At 37.0% G+C, this 19,655-nt stretch overlaps 1 protein-coding gene across 5 annotated transcripts in view; it reads right to left on the minus strand.

Moving 5' to 3' along the window:
• LOC129775270 (semaphorin-1A) overlaps nucleotides 1-19,655 on the minus strand; it is a 481,842-nt gene that overhangs the window by 94,348 nt on the left and 367,839 nt on the right. For all 5 annotated transcript variants that reach the window (XR_008742907.1, XR_008742908.1, XR_008742906.1 and 2 more), the window contains exons 6-13: nucleotides 18,591-18,695; nucleotides 17,637-17,725; nucleotides 17,309-17,450; nucleotides 3,858-3,979; nucleotides 3,463-3,543; nucleotides 447-592; nucleotides 290-372; nucleotides 76-219 (exon numbers count right to left, since the gene is read on the minus strand). Coding sequence is in view for 1 of the 5 variants with exons in the window: in XM_055779783.1 (XP_055635758.1) it covers nucleotides 76-219; nucleotides 290-372; nucleotides 447-592; nucleotides 3,463-3,543; nucleotides 3,858-3,979; nucleotides 17,309-17,450; nucleotides 17,637-17,725; nucleotides 18,591-18,695 (912 nt within the window). In the remaining 4 variants the exon portion in view is untranslated. The remainder of the gene's footprint in view (nucleotides 1-75; nucleotides 220-289; nucleotides 373-446; nucleotides 593-3,462; nucleotides 3,544-3,857; nucleotides 3,980-17,308; nucleotides 17,451-17,636; nucleotides 17,726-18,590; nucleotides 18,696-19,655) is intronic.

Here is a 19,655-nt window from a genome sequence, read left to right on the forward strand (position 1 = left end):
GTGAAGAAGAACTCTACGCAGAACCAGAACATCAGATTTCCGCAGTACAAGGAAGGATTAAGACACAAAATTTACCGTATTGCATAGTTCGCACGATTTCCAACGTTCGCACCGGTTCACTCGTAGGAAGAGCGTCGATTTCCTCGATGACCACCGAGGAAACTTTTTTGCTGGAATCGGCAGACTCTGCATTCACCGTTTTGATGATCTTTCCGTGATCTGAAATTATGATTTAGTTCGATGAAGGTTATATGAACACTGCCTACGAACGCGCTACGACCCAACATACCTGTTCCAACGAAAATCACATCATACGTTTTCCCGCCGGGAGTTCTGATCTGAGAGTCAACCGCGATGGCGGTGAATCGATAGCTGTTAAAAAGAGATAGAAGCAGAGTTAAAGATTATAAATGCAAGAACTTAAACACATATCCACATTCACTTACACGGTGCTAACGCGGGACAAAATCGGTGAGCCAAAAAACGTTGGCACTGTTTCATCCATCAGTGAGTGGGTCTTTTTGAAGTTGAGCGTTAAATCGGGCAGCGTTTGGGAGTTGTTATGACACGAGCCGGGCCGTGGATCGGGTACCTGCAAAAGAATATGTTTTTTTTTGTTTTGAATGCTCGTTCACATATTGAGCGTCGACCGAGCTGGGGACCGACAAGGAACTTTTTTTCGTCCGGCTCAAACTATTCATTTCTGATCACAATGATTGGAAAGCTACTTGAAAAGGCTTGAAAGTTCTTGAAGTTCTACCCCAAACCGCCATATTCACCCTTCCGATTATAATTTTTTCTGAACGTTTCCTTAACTGAGCAATGTTCCCATTCTTATGAAGATGCCAACAAATGGATTAGTTTTAGTACAACCTCAAAAGTCGCTTTTAACTACGTTTCCCAGTGACATTTATTCTATGAATTTAACAAAAATGATTATCTGTTTGAAAAAAAAAACCTATTATCCAAAAAATGTTACATTTGAATTGTCCTGAATGTTCTTCGGGAAACTTAATTATAAATTCTAAGAAAAGCGAGTTTATTCCATTTTTTAAAGCTTCCAGTTTCAGTTCAAAATCGGACGCGCTATGCTTTAAGAATTAAGAAATATTTAAGTAGTTCTGGAATTGCTTAAGTATTACTTAAATTTTACAAATGTTCTGTTTTCACGCAGTTAGGATTAGTTAACAATAGATCTACCGACAGTTTTTATATACCTATTTCGACCAAACCTATAATTTTAACCAGTGTGATATTTAGTTTCTAAAAAAAGTAGAAGGGTCTGAGCCTAGGGGCACGGACGGAAGTTTGACGTGGGACTGTGATTGTTCTGAATACTTGGTTATTTCAAATATAATTCTTTTCATTGTTCAGAAATCTGTTAGTTTCACTTTTTTTAAACTCTAAATAGTAGCCCTGAAAAGGGCCAGTTGTTTTATGTACTCATAACCTTCAAACGGTTTGTAACGAACAAAGAAAGACAATAAGCTTCTGGCAGGAAGCTCAACTGTCTAACTGAAAATGATTAATGAATATCAGTGAGACAAATAACAGGGTTGAATGGTAGATGAAGTATATGTGAATCGGTAAACAAAAACAAATATCGTCATTGATTACATTGAATATGAAATTTATGGGGAAGAAACGAAAAAACAAGTTGAAAATACTCACGATTTCGAGGTAAAATACATATGAAATCATGAAGCTGCTTTATTTTCAATGGATAGCTATGGTATTGTGATTTCTTTCCATTGTTTTATTCTTATTATTAGTCTTATTCTAAGGCATCGAGAGCAGTAGCTTTTCCGGTGGAATAATGTTCGCTTGCAGACTATCACAATCAAGTTGTATTGGTTCTACTGCTCAATCTATCATAGAAGCAATTGAGTCATTGAGAATTATGAATATGAGTCATGAAAAATATTATTATTTCATTTCGTTTCATTTTTGTGATGCGATGTAATGCAGATCTGTGGAGGCGATCTGGCGTAGTGGTAACACCCATGCCTCTCACGCTAAAGGTCACGAGTTCAATTCTCACTCCCGACATTCTTCCAAAAATGGAAGTAAAAGTGACGAACCAGCCAAATGAGATGAAAGTCACTATAATACAGATAAAAAAAATAAATAAATAATGCAGATCTCATTAAGTCTTCGCATGATAATCCCTGCCTCTTCTTAATTAATGAACGATCACTGTATGGGTGACACTTTCCTCGTTGCTTTGATGAAATCTTGCATGAAGGTTGAGTGATGCATGAAATTTTGCATCTGATCACTTTAACATCTTGCTAACTTGCTAGATAGAAAGAATTATTGCACGCAATTTTATGTTACATACAACATTCATGGGAACGAAGTTGGAAGAAAGAATGCACAATACATGATTTACCTTCGCCTCCGCTCGCAAAACATACCTCTTCTATTTGTTGAACTGCTCACTTGTTTTATTGTTTCGACTGTTGATGTCTCAGGCGAAAAACATGCTGGATAAATTTGCCGTCTAATGGTATATATTATAACATATATCGTATGATTGATTCTGCGTAATATGCATTTGAAAACTCCTAATAAACGTTACATTTTTCTTAGAGTGACCCCCTATATAGAAATCAAAGACGTAGTCCTAAGTCAAAATATCGAAGGAAATAAACTATATTAAGAAGACAGTATTTGTCGAAAATATCAAAAAGCATTTTCAGACAAAATCGTATCATTTGTTGTCATTTTGAATTGTCGGTAGTTCTAGTGTTAAATCAGTTAAAAATAGCTCGTATATTTTCCGAGGACTATCACATTTGGGGAAAACCATCTGCACTGGAATCTAATATCCCCTCATGAAATTTTGAATCCCATCTCTGTTTCCCATAACAGTTATGTGAGTGGACACAAAACCGAAACACGAAATAGTGCAGGCTTTCACTCTAATTGTTGCTAACGGTCGAGCGTTCCACTTTTATGTCTGCAGCTTAGCCTGATCTACTAAGGTGTCTGCCGAGGGAGAGATACAAGCTAAGCTCATCCTATTTTCAACAGTCGCCTCCTCAAGTCCTCAACCCGGAAAAGGACATTGCGCTCGGTGAGAGTGAAAACACACACACAAACACTCGGAACACTCAAGCCGTCTGATGAAAGTTTTAGCAATATTTCATGCATGGAAACGAACTGTGAGCGAGATTGTTCGGAACACTGTACAGGAGGGAGGTGCTTTGTTATAGAAACCAACCAGCCTCTGGATGCCTTTGATCATTTACATCAAAAGCACCTATTTTCTATAAGCACACTCGAGCTTAGCAGGCAAAAATTGGAACGTTTGAAAGTGCTTCGGACCGGGTTGAGGAGACGGCGGCAGCAGACGAAGAAGGAAGAGAACCAGAAATGGACGAAGAACCGTAATGAGGCGATGAGTTGAGCAGCATATAGTATACAAATAAGTGAGTGGTATCATGGTGTAACACTTACCTTCGATGGGTTAACAGGTAGCCAATTAGAGTTCAATCCGCTCTGCTCCTTGAAGTTTCCCTCGAATGTGTCCGCAATATCCTGGGGGAAGGCAATGAAAAGGGGAAAAAATAATGTAATCAGTTCATTAGCAAAATTGAAATTGGAATTTCATTTTTTAATACAAAAATTTATGTTTCACTCAAAGTGAGGTACTTCAGGTATTTGTTCAAAGCAAATTACACTTGCTGTAGACGGTACATCAAATTCTAAATCACGATTATTATTTTGCGTTCCCGTTCAATTATCGCACATGCAACAGATTGATCAATTCAAATGAAAACAGTGAAAACCACTATTGGAAACTTTTACCCAAAATTGAAATTAGACCTAGCTAAACAGCGGTAGAACTTTACCTGTAACGAGAACGCACATATCGCCGAGCCCGCGATTGCGTTGGTTGATGTCGTGAATACGGCGTAGATTAGCTTGGAATTTCCGTTGCCATACCGGCCCTCGACCAGACTGCTCGCGGATTCTGGAAACGAAAAGAATGTGGGAAAACATTTAGAAACTGTGGTTTGAGGTGGTTAAATTACTTAGAAATTTCGACAGCCGAATGTTGATTTTCCTTCATTCTTCCCACAACACAAAACGTAAAGTAGTCCACTGCATAATTGTCCCAAGAATTTTATGCTATTGATAGCCAATCTACATTTATATTAACTTTGTCTTTCTATTCTCAATTGGTCGAAGAAAATTATGTTTAAAATTTCTTTTAGTAGTACAACGAAAATTATACATTGAAGCGTCCGTTTTCGTTTTTGCGTTTTCCTCAATTTCTTGTGATCTTTGGGCAGCACCATCGACTTTTTATTTTTTTTAAATTTAAGACCCTTTCGACTCCTCGGATGATTCGCCTACATTATCATCACCTTATCCGACAAATCGTTTAGTGTTTAGGAAAAGCAGCGGATGTTTTAACTTCGCGTACGTTTTCTGTTGCGCGAGCAAGATATGCAAGCTTGGACGCCATTTTGATAACTGAAGAGGGGCTTAGAAATGAAAGGAGTGTAAGTGATTGGATCGATTTCTCTACATCGACTCTCTCTTTTGGTCATAACTTAGCTGCAAATACATTCCCAGCTGTATTTGACAATGTGGAAGATAGGTCAGAACCTTATCTATCGGATACTATAGCAAACTTAAATTGGAACGTTTTTGCAGTTGAGTTATTAACTAAAGAAAAAGTTGATGAAGAGAAATCGAGCAAGTCACTTACACCCCTTGCATTTTAAGCCCCTCAATTTCGAAACTAAATGAGCGAAACTATTGAGCGTGAAGAGAGGGGTAGCATTATTTCCAGCCTGCATCAGTTTGGAGCAAATTGAAGGGCGATATCAAGATGTATAGAAGTATTACTACAGCCAAACTAGCGTTGGCAGAAAACATGTCATCTTTGGCAGAAAAGAATTTTGGCAATTTCCTGTGCATGAGAGTCAAATGCGGAAATAATAAGCTATTTTGAAAGCTTAAAAATGGTTTGTATGTATGTGAGCAGACATCTCTTTCTGTTTTCTTTCCTCTTTTCATTTGTGATTGTGATTGTGCGAAAAAAAAGTCCATACGACGTCAATGGAGATCGAACCAAGGCCGGCTGGAATGCAAAGTTACTTTACACGACCACGCTATCCATATAGCTGCCAGCGCTATTATAAAGGAGCGTGATAATATTACCCCTCATCATAAAATGAAGTTGGAAGGTGTTTTCTAAGACGATAAAGAAGAACATGAACAAAAATATATCTTTCTCTGTCTGGGCCGTGTATTTGGTCTGGTGTATTTGGTCTGGTGTATTTGGTAGAACATTTTATGTTGCCAGAACATGTGCTAAAAATGAACTGTGGTGTAGCAAAATGTACTCTTTTGGAAACATTTTTTGTCACAACATACCATGTCCCACTGTCGGTTCATGTGAGCTTTGGCAAAACTCAGACGTTTTCCGAGGTGAGATGGTGTAAGATGAGGAGTTTTAACCTTTTAAGCCCTCTTTATGCGAGAATTTTCTACCAAAATTTTATGAATTGTCACTCGAGCAGTTAAGTAGTTGAAATATTGCTTTATTTGCACATGCGACTGTGAGGTATTCGAACCTGTTCTAGCTATTTCCCGCTTATTCCGGTCAGAGAGCTTCGATTTACGTGGAGCTCTCTTCTTCTTACCGTATCCTTGAGGATTCGCCAAATAATTGAGCACTACTTGATTGGATCGTCCAACCCGACGAGAAATTTCTCTGATACTAACATTTTCTTGGTGAAATGCATCGATTTGTCTCTCTTCAGAGAACTAATCTTAAAACAGTTTGTGAAGATTTGATAAGTTCCCAAATATCCTATGTACAGTGTTGGAAAGAAAAAAGTAAACAACATTACGCAAAATACTTTTTCCATGAAAGGATGTAAACAAGCCATTGTTTGCATTCATTTTCAAATTTACATAAAACTCCAACTCATTGGATTTTCCATCCAGTATAGATGCTCTATGGGGTTGGGGTCTGGGGACTGGGATTGCCACTCAAGCATATTAATCTTTTTTGACTGAAGATAGCGCACCTTCGATGTCCCACAAATTTCGTCAAAAATAGTTTTACCATCTTGGGCCCATTTTTTTAATTTTCTACATGACTTCTATTTTATATGAACAAAATTGAAAAAAATATAAAAAAATACATATTTTTTGATATCGCAAATTGAAATTTTATTTTGTAAATAAAAAAAAGAGTACTAATTTTTCTTCTCAGTGTATATTTTTTTCAAATTAAGCCAACAATATTCTATAACTCTTTCTAACACACTATTTCGGTACGACTCATATTTTTGAGATATAAATTATCAAAGATTTCTCTTACTCAAATCGATACGCCCTTTTCAAAAGTTACGCTTGAGTCAAAAAATTAACCATGATGATGTATTCGGAAAAGTTGTTGGAAATTATAAGCAAATTCATAAAATTCCATGAACATGACGGTATAACACGACAAAGATATTAAAAGGGATTATTTACTATATTATAAAAGACAATAAATTAGAAATATTTTTTTAAATATTTCGAGAATGGCTACATTTAGAAGGAGATTGATAATAACCTTTTTTGTTTTAAATCACATCAGAATTCATAATTTGTGGCTAAAAATGATTGTTAACATACAAAAATTCGAATTTTCGAAAATTCCTAAAAATTCAGTGTTCCACAAAGTTCGTCAAAAATAATTTAACCATCACGGGCCCATTTTTTAAACTTTCTGCGTGACTTCTATTTTGTATGACTATTTCTATTTCGGTACGACTCATAGTTTTTTGAGATATAAATTATCAAAGATTTCCCTTACTCAAATCGATACGCCCTTTTCAAAAGTTACACTTGAGTCAAGAAAATCCCAATTGCTGTGGAAAACTCATATTTCCTCTAACCCAAACGGAATACACACTTTCATTCTAATAAAAAAAAACTCATGTTTTGTCATTTGTCGATTTCATTTGGAATTACTCATTCTTGTCATTTGTATAATATAAATGCTAGAGCTATGTAAGGTCAATATGAGCGAGCAAAACAGGAGACATATTGCGAATAAGCACGTATGATAGCTGGTGCAACCGTGGCCGAGTGGTTAGCGTCGCACATTATCATGCCGGATGTTCGGGTTCGATTCCCGTTCTGGCCGGGGGATTTTTCGTCAAAGAAATTTCCTTCGACTTGCACTGTGGTCACGCGTATTCTAGAGCTTGCCCCTCGGAATACATTCAATGCGTGTTTTGTCGTGTCGAATTTGGCTTAAGAAATCTCAACCACGTATTAAAAAAACGCTAGTTAATGCATACGTTGAGACGGCAAAAGTTCCACAAGGGAACGTTAACGCCATTCAAGAAGAAGAACGTATGATAGCTTTTCGTATATCACTCATTTATGAAACAGCACCAGTAGCTATGTGGATAGCGTGGTCGTGTTCAACAGCCTTGCATTCCATCTGGCCTTGTTTCGATCCCCGTTGATACTTTTTTTTTGTACAATCCCAAAAGAGATAAATAAAGAAGAAAAGAGAGATAGAGGTCTGCCCTCATACATCCAAACATATTAAAGCTTTTGAAGCAGCTCCCATATTTGCTCATTTCACCCTTCAGCACACGAAAAAGCATTGTTTCTACCGAAGATGAAATGTTTTCCACCAGTTTGGGTGTACCATATACATTTTGAGTCGGAAGTGAGCATCGACAATGTACAGCTCTGATGTATTTTAATAATGTTATTTATTAGTTTAATATATATGTTTCACAAATCATGATGGAAAAAGGTATGTTATGAGTGTTGATACGTTTAGTGTTGGGTATGTGTCGTACTAACTTCCTTACGTTTTACTTAGCAGTTGTAATCAGGGCTCGACAAAGTCATATCAACCTGAGGATAGCCAGGGGACTATGGAGCTATCGGCTTCCGCATTCTAGCGGAGAGTCGATTTCCATGTTTCATCTTCGAAAATGTCGAACCCTGGTTGCAAAGATGCGGCCAGTTAAATTCTAAATTGTGGAAGCGAGCTTTCGATATAACAATTCTGGATTCGTACCACCTACGATATTGTGTAACTTGTTCAATATTAATGCAATATTAATAAAGTCAAATATCCCATATTTAAACGAACACTATTATGAAGAACGTGCTAAATCTTTAAGAAACCCAGTTTTCCTGTTGTTCAGTGTTCTTCAAATTTGAAGTATGTAATATATAAAATATACATCTCTGAGGGATTAAAAATCAACCTCATTCAGCGATGTCAGACGGTGCAGAGACTACGAGAAAAAAGTGATTGCTAAAATAACACACATTTTCATGAAAGGAAAGAAATGTGCGGAAAAGGTATGTCAAGAAAAATAGAAGCCCTCCTAAGGGGAAAAATTGAATCAACAGCAGTTGAAGACTAGTTAGAAGGGCAAAAAGAAAGCAATTTCGCCAACGCTGTCGCCTCGACATCGTCGTGATTGCACTTTCTGCTTCTAAGAAAAATAGCACTGAGACCGCCATTTGTTCAGCGTGAAGCAAAAAGTTGTTCCCCATAGTTGGTTTTTTTTCGCCCCCTCTTCGACCGGTTTCGGGAGGAAAATAGCTTAGTTGGTCATTCTTTGTTGAGTTTTTCAATTATTTCATATTCGATGAAAATGAGTCAAAACTATTTCGAATCTTAGTTTCGATGGACAGTCTCTTCACATTTCAATATTTAAATCTCATTTCATGACATGTATGGTATCGCAGCATCATCCAAGAGCCATGAAAATTATAAAATGGTGTGATGGTGACGTCGTTGCTGTTGATCAGCCATTACAATGCAGTGGAAAATTTACCAAATGATCAAACACACACACACACACACATTCGGGTGGGCGCACTTGTTGCTTGCTGGCTTGTTCTTATCTCATGGTACGTGTTTGGAGGTTCCCATGGTCTGGCCAATTCTGCCAACGAGTTCACAATTCGGAAGAGATGGTGACGACGATAAGATTATGAATTCATGTACGTGCCATGAAGTGCATCTTTTAGCCATATAGCCTAGACTAAAATGCAGCCATTCCGAATAATTTCCTGTCAAGTCAACACCTTAAACTCTCCCTCTCCTTACCCCCGCTCTTACCACTCATTGCAAGCAGAGGGTTCAGTGTGGATGACCCTTTGCGAGCGAGCCAGATGTCGTTATATCTTGGCAGAAAGTGTCATGCAGCAATTGCAATTTCACGCAGCTGACGATGACGATGCAGCAGCAGCAGCATCAGTGATGGTGACGGGCGAGTTTTACATCTAATCATGCTAATAGAATAGTAGATTTCAGTTATGCAAACGGTTCCGGTTTACCAGTTCCACTAACTGCCCAATGCCCACTGTTTGCAGAATGCATTATCCGCAGCATGGTGCAACAGTGTTCTGCTGACAGTTGTTAGTTGCGTGTATGTCATAGTGCTGTTTAAAGCCGGTTTGGGATGAAAAAAGGTAGTTTATGTGAATTATTAGGTAGTATCAGAGGTGGAATTTCAAATTGTTATGTGTTGCGATGCAAATTTAAATCACAACAAACAATTTCAAATTGTGTTATGGATGACTTATGTATATTAAACAAAAGTGGTATATCCTAAAGGGTAAAAGAGCGAAACTTTCATGTGTTAATAAAGCAAAACAATTACTGAAATTTGGAGTGAATTGCCTGCATCTTCTACAGTGTTTTTCACAATCATTAGATTATTCGTTTTCCACGCGTTCCAAGTAGAGCAACCCTAAACACAAAAATTATTTAAAGATAAGTACATTGCTTCAGAAAGTGCCTATGATAAAAACGATAATATAAACTTAGATAATAAATAAAGCATTTTCTATTAAAATATAAATTCCCGGTAAATATTTGACAGAATTTATATGACGAATTTCATGCCAACTCGACTGGCCGTTGGCAGCACCATCTCAGATAGCAGTGAAACTTTGTGGGTGTAAAGACATGGATTATTTATTTTCGAAAAATGATTAGATTACTTTTTGGAAAAAGCCTAAATTTTTTTCTTAATTTACAACATAAAAACTATGATACCTACGAAATTCATGTCAAAGGATAAAATGTAGGAAATTGATAAAAATACCAAACATTTTTTGGAAAAAAAATTTCGCTGAAAAAAAGTTATTTTAAAAATTAAAATCCATTTTTCTCAAAAACGTTTTTTTTTTAATTTCCAAAAATATATTTCCATACATCGGAAGATGGGCCCTTTACAGAGAAAAAGTTTTTCTAACAACTTTTTTATATTTTCTTTGGGAAAAATACAACTAATCCTAATTTTGTTTAAAGTCAAGATAGCGATATAGTATATTCGACAAAATTTTAGATCTTATTAAAATATGAATTTTGTCGAAGACGTCAACTTTATATCTGTTATAGTTTTTGGAATATAAGTCATTTTTGCATGAAGACTTCTGAAAAAAATAATGTTTTTCTCGTAACATTTTTGTGTGCAAATTCTCACGTTTGACATGTTCTTTACATGTTTCTAAAAAGCGAAAAGTTAGCAGAGCATGTAAATTGAGATAATTTAAACATAAAAAGGTTACGAATTAAACATTAATAGTATTGTTTCAAAGAAAAAAAAGAAAAAGTTGTTGTTCAAAAAACTTTTTCCATGTAAATGTGCCCATCAGGGTCTACAATTTCACTTCAATTAGCACATCGTCACTCAATGTGTCTATCGCTTCTCAGAACAGAACCAGAACCATGCAGGCTAAAAATATATCTATTCTCTTTTCACGCACAATAAGAAAAATATCTCATCTCTTTTGTACATATTCCTTTCATTTCACGTTGATTCCTTTCATTCTGCAAACAAAAGCGACGTTAGAAATCGTCACTTGGAAATTAATTTGAAGCATCCATGTATTCTGGCAGTTTGTATAGAAATGAATGTTTCCTTGTTGCATTTGAAACTTATTCACTGAAACTAATGAAAGCGATGCAGTGAGGGTTGTGTAGTATGCCTGCAGGAGTAATTATTTACCGGCGCTAGTTGTCAGCGTGAAATTAGTGATGAAACGGATAGTGGTTTGGTCGGATACTGGATACCGGTCAGCTTCGAGTCCGGATAGCCGAGTATTCGACAGCCCGATGTTTGTGTTTGTGCTTGTTTGTGTGCGTGCACGTTTATTTGTGTATGCTCGCGTGTTTTTTGGGTGTTTGTGTGCGTGTGTGTGCGCGTGTTTTTTTTTGCTTGCATGCAGGTGTGCGCTTTTTTTATGCGCGGGCATGTGTAGGCGTGTTTGCGCGCATTTGTGCGTGTTTGTGTGCGCGTGTGTACGTGCGTTTGCGCGTGTTTTTTTTCTTGCTTGCGTGCAGGTGTGCGCGTTTTTTTGTGCGTGGGCATGTGCGGGTGTGTGTGCGTACGTGTGCACGTATTTGTGCGTATTTGTGGCGTGTGTGCACGTGCGTGCTCGTTTCTTTCCGTGCGTCCGTCTGTGCGTGTGCTCGTGTATGTGCTCGTGTATGTGCTCGTGTATGTGCTCGTGTGTGCGCGTTTGTGCGCACCTGTGCATCCATTTGTATGATTGTGTGCGCTCGCGTTTTTGTGCACATGTTTGTGCATGATTGCGCGTGTGTGTGCGTATTTGTGCACGCATTTGGTATGCGCGTGCGTGTATGCTTCTTCGTAACATGGAATACATATTTGATAAAGGAAATATAATAAAATAAAGACAGCTCAAATCGGACTATTCCTTTCACCCTTAGAGAGGGTAGAAATCATAGAAATATTTCTTGCCCCCTAAAACTCGAGAAAGGAATAGTCCGACCTGTGCAGTCTTTCATTTTATTATATTTTCTGTAACAAACATGTATTCCAAATAACAGAGAAACATGTTATTTACAAGTGATTGAAGAATTTTGAACACGGTCCGCGACGATCCATTTTGGTAAAATAAAACATACGTTTGAAAGCAGCAAGCTTCCTCAAACATGCGAAATGAATATAAATATAACCCGTTCAAGCAGTTTTAATCGTCAGTGAAAGCTTCTGCTTTTATACTTGTAAGAGACCGAAAGAGGAAAGGAACGAAACAAAAGAATCAATGTTACTGTATGCGTAGAGAATATTTCGTTTCCACTTCACTCCGATACACTGAAATTAATCCACCGAAAATGACTGTAGTGGAAGTGAGAGCTGTATGAATAAAATTCAATCACATTTATTAGTTTCGAAAATAACTAGCCCTGGTGCCCATCGTCCGATGTATGGAAAACTTGTTGGAAATTTTAAGGGCTATTTATATCTATTTTTTCAGAATTTTAAAAGTATATGTTTTCGAGAAAAATGAATTTTAATTTCCAAAATATTCTTTTTCAATGAATTTTTTTCCAAAAAATTCTTTGATAATTTTTAATGAAAACCTAAGTAATTTCCTACATTTAATTCTCTGACGAACTTTTTGTAGATCTTATAGTTTTTAAGTTAAGATTTTCCAAAAAAAGTTGAAAAAACTCAAAATTAAAAAAAAATCTATCAGACCTACAAAATTTTAGTCAAAGAATGGAATCTAGAAAATTATTCTGGTTTTCATTAAAAATTATCAAAGAATTTTTTGGAAAAAAATTCATCGAAAAAAAAATATTTTGAAAATTAAAATTAATTTTTCTCGAAAACATATGCTTTTAAAATTCTGATAAAATAGATATAAAGAGCCCTTTAAATTTCCAACAAGTTTTCCATACATCGGATGATGGCCACATTTATATGGAAAAAGTTTCTCGAACAACAACTTTTTCATTTTTTTTCCTTTATAAATACTATTAATGTTTAATTCGTAACATTTTTATGTATAAATTATCGCAATTTACATGCTCTGCTAACTTTTCTCTATTTAGAAATATGTCAAGAACATGTCAAACGTGAGAATTTACACACAAAAATGTTACGAGGAAAACATTATTTTTTTCAGGAGTCTTCATACAAAAATGACTTATATTCCAAAAACTATAAAAGATAGAAAGTTTATGTCTTCGACATTCGACAAAAGTTTATATTTTAACAAGATCTAAAACCTTGTCGAACACACTATATCGCTATCTTTTTTTTTTGTCCCATTTATTTATTTAAGGCTCATTAGCATTTTAGATGTAACAGAGCCAAATTTTAATCGTGTACATGTCACATGGTTATCATATCTATAATTAGCAAATTGCACAGTTGTCATTCGCCAGTATTCCTTCTATACCATTACATATGGTACATTCACACAGTAGCCATTTAGGCGTAAGAGTATTCTTTCTGTTCTTCCATTATCCAGTTGGACCACCGGACAGCGGAGACAGTTGATTGATCATTGTTGAGTTATTTATAGAACAGCAGCCCGATGTGTCTTGCAGAGCAGAGCAGTTGTATGGATGAATCGATCTTATTTCGACCGTGGATCGATCTCCATCGCTGATGATTGTGATTGTTGTTGCGTGGACGTAGCTATTCTGTAACAACACAAAGATGGTCAATGAGGGCCCTGTGTTTTGAACTCACGATCGATCGCTTACTAAGCGAACGCGCAACCAATGTGGCTACGGAGACCTCCATATCGCTATCTCGACTTTAAACAAAATTAGGGTTAGTTGTACTTTTTTCAAAGAAAACATGAAAAAGTTGTTCTTCGAAAAACTTTTTCCCTGTAAAAGTGTCCATCTTCCGATGTATGGACGACTTGTTAGAATTTTTAAGGGCTATTCATATATATACATTTTTGGGAATTTAAAAAAAATACGTTTTAGATAAAAATCAATTTTTATTTTCAAAATAACTTTTTTGTCAGCAATTTTTTTTTCCAACAAATTTTTGGTATTTTTTTTGTGAAAATTTAAAAATTTTCTACATTTTATCCTTTGACAAGAATTTTGTAGGTATCATAGTTTTTAAATTATAAATTTTTGTAAAAAATAAAAAAAAATTGTCTTTTTCCAAAAAGTAGTCTAATTCTTTTTCGAATATTTGAAGTATGTGAAGTTTCTTAAATGACCCATGTCTTTACGTCCACAACGTTTCACTGCTATCTGAGATGGTGCTGGCAAGACGAGTTGGCATGAAATTCGTCATTGGTTTCATTCGGTTTTATCAGCTCATAGTACACCACACCCAGCTGGTCCCAGCTGTTGCTATACAAATGAAACATTTCCGCATAATTCAAAAACTATTCCTGCGAACGGAACCAAATCTGGAAAGGAGAGGGGGTCCCATAAAAATAATGCACATATTTCAACCAAACATATTCCAATCAAACATGACAATTGAAAATTTTCGGAAAACTCTGAAGGAAAATGGGAAAATTCGAAAAATTCAATTCGCATGTGTTCTACAACTACATATGGACAAGCGTTGTTAGTCCATTTATCGTCTATATCGTCTTCTATCTAAATAAATAAAAATGGATCGCCGAATGTGTTAATAAGAGCAAAACTCGAGGAAGGAATTGTTCGGTTTAGGGCTGTTTTCATTCCATCATATTTTCTGTATCAAACATTTATTCCATGTAACGAAGAAACATGTTATTTGTTATAAAAATGTTATAAAAATCTTGCAGAATTGTGTCTGAAATAATCCGATATTATAATGTCGAGTTTTGGTAGAAATACTAACATTTTATAGTAAAAATAATTTTGAAGGGTAGATTAGAAGATCAATCAATGAACAGTTCTGTGATTGGACCCATGAACGTGCTAAGAAAACGTAAATGTGATAACGAAAAATAAATTTTGAGCGGGACGAAGTTTGCCGGGTCAGCTAGTAAGAAATATTAGGCTGTCAAAAAAGTCCTGCGGTATTTTTTTTGAATATTCATTTGTTCATATAATTAGTTACAATCATCTGTTTTAAGTCAAATATGCGCCGTTTTGTTCGATGACTTGTTCCCAACGAGATGCCAACTTCATAATACCCCTGTTATAGAAGCTTGCTTCCTTATTGGCAAAAAACTCGGATAGCCAATTTTCACAGGCCTCTTTTGTGGCTAACTTCTGACTACCTAGCTCGTTCGCCATGGACAAAAACAGGTGGTAGTCACTTGGTGCAAGGTCCGGACTATACGGCGGATGCAAAAGAACCTCCCATCCGAGCTCCCGGAGCTTCTGACGCGTAACCAAAGAAGTGTGTGGCCTGGCGTTGTCCTGATGGAAGACAATGCGGCTTCTGTTTATCAAAGATGGCCTCTTCTTCATGAGTGCTACCTTAAAGCGGTCCAGTTGTTGGCAGTACAGGTCCGAATTGAGCGTTTGGCCATAGGGAAGCAGCTCATAATAGATTATTCCTTGACAATCCCACCAAACACACAGCAGAACCTTCCTGGCCGTTAATGAGGGCTTGGCCAACGTCTGAGCCGCTTCAGCGGGCTTCGACCACGACCGTTTGCGCTTCACGTTGTCGTAAGTGACCCACTTTTCATCGCCAGTCACCATCCGCTTCAGAAACGGGTCGATTTTGTTGCGATTCAGCAGCGATTCACATGCGTCGATACGGTCAAAGATGTTTTTTTGCGTCAACGTGTGTGGCACCCATACATCGAGCTTCTTTGTGAATCCAAGCTTCTTCAAATGGTTAATAACGGTTTGATGACTTATCCCCAGCTATTGGCCGATGCTACGGCTGCTACTATGCCGGTCTTTCTCGGCTAATTCAGCGATTTTGTCGCAATTTTCGACGACAGGCCTTCCGGAGCAGATCGCCTTATTCGTCGCTAGGAACAATCGGATCCCGATAAATCTTGTCGAGTGATCCAGATTTCCTGCTATTCAGATTTCCTCGAGTGAACAGTTATACACGGAGAAGGATCACTGCTTGTGTGGGGCTGTTTTTCCTGGAATGGAGCAGCCAATCTTGTCAAAATCGATGGAAAGATGACTGGTGAATCCTACGTCAAAGTTTTGGAGGAAAACTTAAAGCCGTCACTATGGCAAGTGAATATGAAACCACTATATAATGGATACTAGATGAAATCTGTAGAACAAACGCTGCATTTGGGTTTCTAGCGAACGGACCAATTTTGTGTCTCGCTGCTACGTTAGTTACTCGTAATTGACAGCACGGATTGGTAAGCACAGAAATGCTTTTTGTTTTCTCTAATTTAAACCAATACGAAATTAGAAATAATGATGTATGGCATATCTAACAAATCTTAGATAATTTCCGATTGGTATGCAAATCATGAAAATCGTTGCGTCGTTAAATATAATTTAGTATTTATTTACGTATGTATGTATAAATTCATGAAAGTATGGGAACAGAGTTGAGAACTTATGAGAACTAAGGATGAGATTAGTAAAACGTGCGGATGGCAAAGTGTTAACGTTGAAACTATCTCATATGAATGTGATCTTTTATTTTACGATGAGGAATGACTATACAAGATCTGAACAAAATCGAAGAACTTTCCTGGTAGATCGTTCCTTTCGATCATTTTTAATGTTGCTTAACAAAATAATTTGTTACTGCCAACGGATCACAATTGAATTCTACGTATTCCACAGGGCTTCCAGAATAAGGCGTTTTCCATTTTTAAAGATCCTAAAAGTCAGAAAGATAACTTGACAGCTGCACAATCGGATTTTAGTTTTCCTAGTTTCGCATATTAATGAAACGTTGACATTAAAATTGAAATGCTCGTAGGTTCCAACAATCATATATTCAACGTTGTGGAAAACTTTCACCCATAACATCAACGCATATTTTAAGAGGCGTACCCTAAAAGCCTATACCACACCTACGCCGCATAATCCATTCGAAAGCGAATGAATTTTCTTTTTCATCAGATCAGAAACAAGATAAACTCAAAGATTTAATGAGATCCTTATCTTCGCCTCACCTCGCTAGTTATACAGCTAGCTGGAACGGGACGATATTGGGGAATTCGTGAAATATGCAAGAACTTATCAGACAGGTGGATGAACGACGACGCGAAAAAGGGAAAAGTTTTGATATGTGGGCGCTGCTGGGAAGCTACTGAAGCTGCTGTTCGTCCCGGAAAGAAAATTATCCTAGCGTAGCTCAAAAAGCGAGCGAAAATCAGCATAAAACTCTTGCTTGCTGTTTCATTTGGCTTCCAGAAGTTTCATTTGAGCGAGCGAGAATGCGAATTCAATTTCCTGGCGGAAATAATCTACATCTTCGAGCTACTTTTAAATAAAACATCCTTCTTGTGACAGTTTGGCGTAAATATTCTAATACTTTCTAACCGGGAAATTGCATTAATTATTATATTCTCGACTCGAGAAAACGAGCTCCGGCTTCTTTCTACGAGTAATCATCACATATGTAGGGTATATACTTACGAATCTCGTCGAAATAGAACGGAAAATCTCCCGGCATCGAGCAGTTGAGGCGAGATTTGAGATAAGTGGTCCACCGATTCTTGAACCGATGTGGTCCACCTTTGTCCCACTTGCACACGCGGGCCACACGACTGAAGACGGCCTGTTGGGGGATAATGAGAAAACGGGAAAAGTAATCAGCCAACCTTAATTCAATTGTCCTGTGAGCTATTTTCGAGTCACCACACAAAGTAACACGCATCAAAGTCACAAAATAAAAGCCCCAACACCCAAAGTTGTGGTCGAGAGAGAGAGAAAACAAAAAGTAAAAATAAAAGTGTCCTCTTACCTTGCCACAGTTGATGAACTCGACGGCCGTTTCACGAAAGAAGAAATAGACAAAGTCACCTTGCGTGAATGATTCGACAAAATTGGGCGCTGAAATATGCATGAAAGTGATAATAGTCAATTTACACCTTCACAGTTTGGTAATTAATTATGCATTTATTTGTCGAAAAACTGGCCACACACCAACACGATTTGGGGGGAAATATAAACCGGGCGGTAAATTATGCGTGGGCGGTAATATCAATAGAGATGAGTATTCGATTGGATGTTGTTTTAACCGCGCAATATGTTAATGTCACCCCCGGGAACAATATGTGTTGAAAAACGCGAGCTATCGTATAGATGAATATATCCAATGAGAGAACATTTGGCGGTGCATTGGCAGTTGGAAACTAAATCGCTTGTTTCTGTCAATAAATCAAAATTACTATTCCACATCGAAGTGACAACGAATCCATCGAATAACGAATGAACGCTACAGATAACTTTATGTTTTTACGTGAATGATTTTTCCGGGCATGATGGAATGCATATTTCATACTGAAAGCTCAACATTTCAAGCCATTTTGCATTTATGCAATGAAAAATGCATTCAATGCGGAATGGGTTAAACCTATGCCTAAATTCAAAAAATCGTAAATATTCTGAATTCGAAATAAATTGCAGATAATAAGATTAATAGGAGACCCTTAAAGTTATTTTTGAATGATCGTAACTGGGATGGAAATTCATTGATCCTTTCTATAATGATAACTTTCGATGGATCAAATTTCAGTAGGATAATTCAACAGAACCATCTCGAGCAAAGTGTCACCTTCATTGAAATAAGAAACCTCGGTCAATTAGCAACCAAATCATCCATTTCGAACACTCATTTCTACTCAAACAAAATGGCATGTAGCAGGAGGCATGATTTTGGACGGAATCAAATCATAAATTAGTGACGTCTCATTACCATTCAGGCTCCAGCTGTCATACTGGTCCGTCTGCAGTGGTTCCCGGTAGATAATTGGGTCAAGACCGCTGAAGTCAGCCACCGTGCCGGAGTAGAGTTCGTTATCTGGAAGTAAAAAAAAAAGAACGGAGCACAATAATGAGAAGAGCAATAAATGAAAAAAAATAAATAGATAAATAATTTCCTTCTGCCACAGATGTTGCTGGGGAACGGGATAGAAGGAGGAAAACGGGGAGCTACCGACTTGCAGCAACGAAAACTGCTCGAGATATACAGATATACATTTATACACGTTGATGTTGGTCGATACCAATTTATCCCAAAATCGATTTTGTACGTGATTTCTTGCGTTTGGGAAAGGAAATGATACGATTCAAAATAACTGTGACCTTTCGCTGGTTCCAAGACTACGGGGGAAATTGTTTCCGCTTCGGGTATAGGAGCATCTGCAAAAATAAGTGACCATTAAATGCTCGGTTCTGCTCACGGATGGTGGCAAATCAAATTTCATATCTTTTGGGGGGAGAGCGAATTGACCATTTGATGGTATTTGTGTTTGATGAGTTTTAGGCAAATGAAGCCATTCGTGGCGAAAGCAAATGACAGAAGTAAACTCCCAATATGAATCGAAAATAGGGCTCAGAGAATATCAAGGCAAATTATAGATTCATAAAGATCATCACGATTTCGGCTGATATTCATCGGCTCTGAAGGTGTATTCTGTCATTAGAACACAGTTCTGAAAAAGCAGAAATAAATGTTAAAAGAAATGGCAATAAACGATCTTCCTCAGGAAAAAAAATTTGGCGATGTTATTTCGATCTGGATTCTGTCAATCCAGTTATCAAAAATTTTCAAAACCGATTCGAACATTCCGTTTTGTCTCAAATTACGAACACTTAAGCTTTGATGGTCATTAAACAGTGTCTCATTACTCAAAATGGTACTCTTTCGTGATGTTAAATTGATTTTTGGATACAATAGAGCCTTTTTTTTAACTTCACTACAATAAAATTGATTTATAAATAAATAAACATGATGAAAAACTAAAAATATGTTTGATCA

This window comes from Toxorhynchites rutilus, chromosome 3 (assembly GCF_029784135.1).
Source record: "Toxorhynchites rutilus septentrionalis strain SRP chromosome 3, ASM2978413v1, whole genome shotgun sequence".
Classification (NCBI taxonomy): domain Eukaryota; kingdom Metazoa; phylum Arthropoda; class Insecta; order Diptera; family Culicidae; genus Toxorhynchites; species Toxorhynchites rutilus.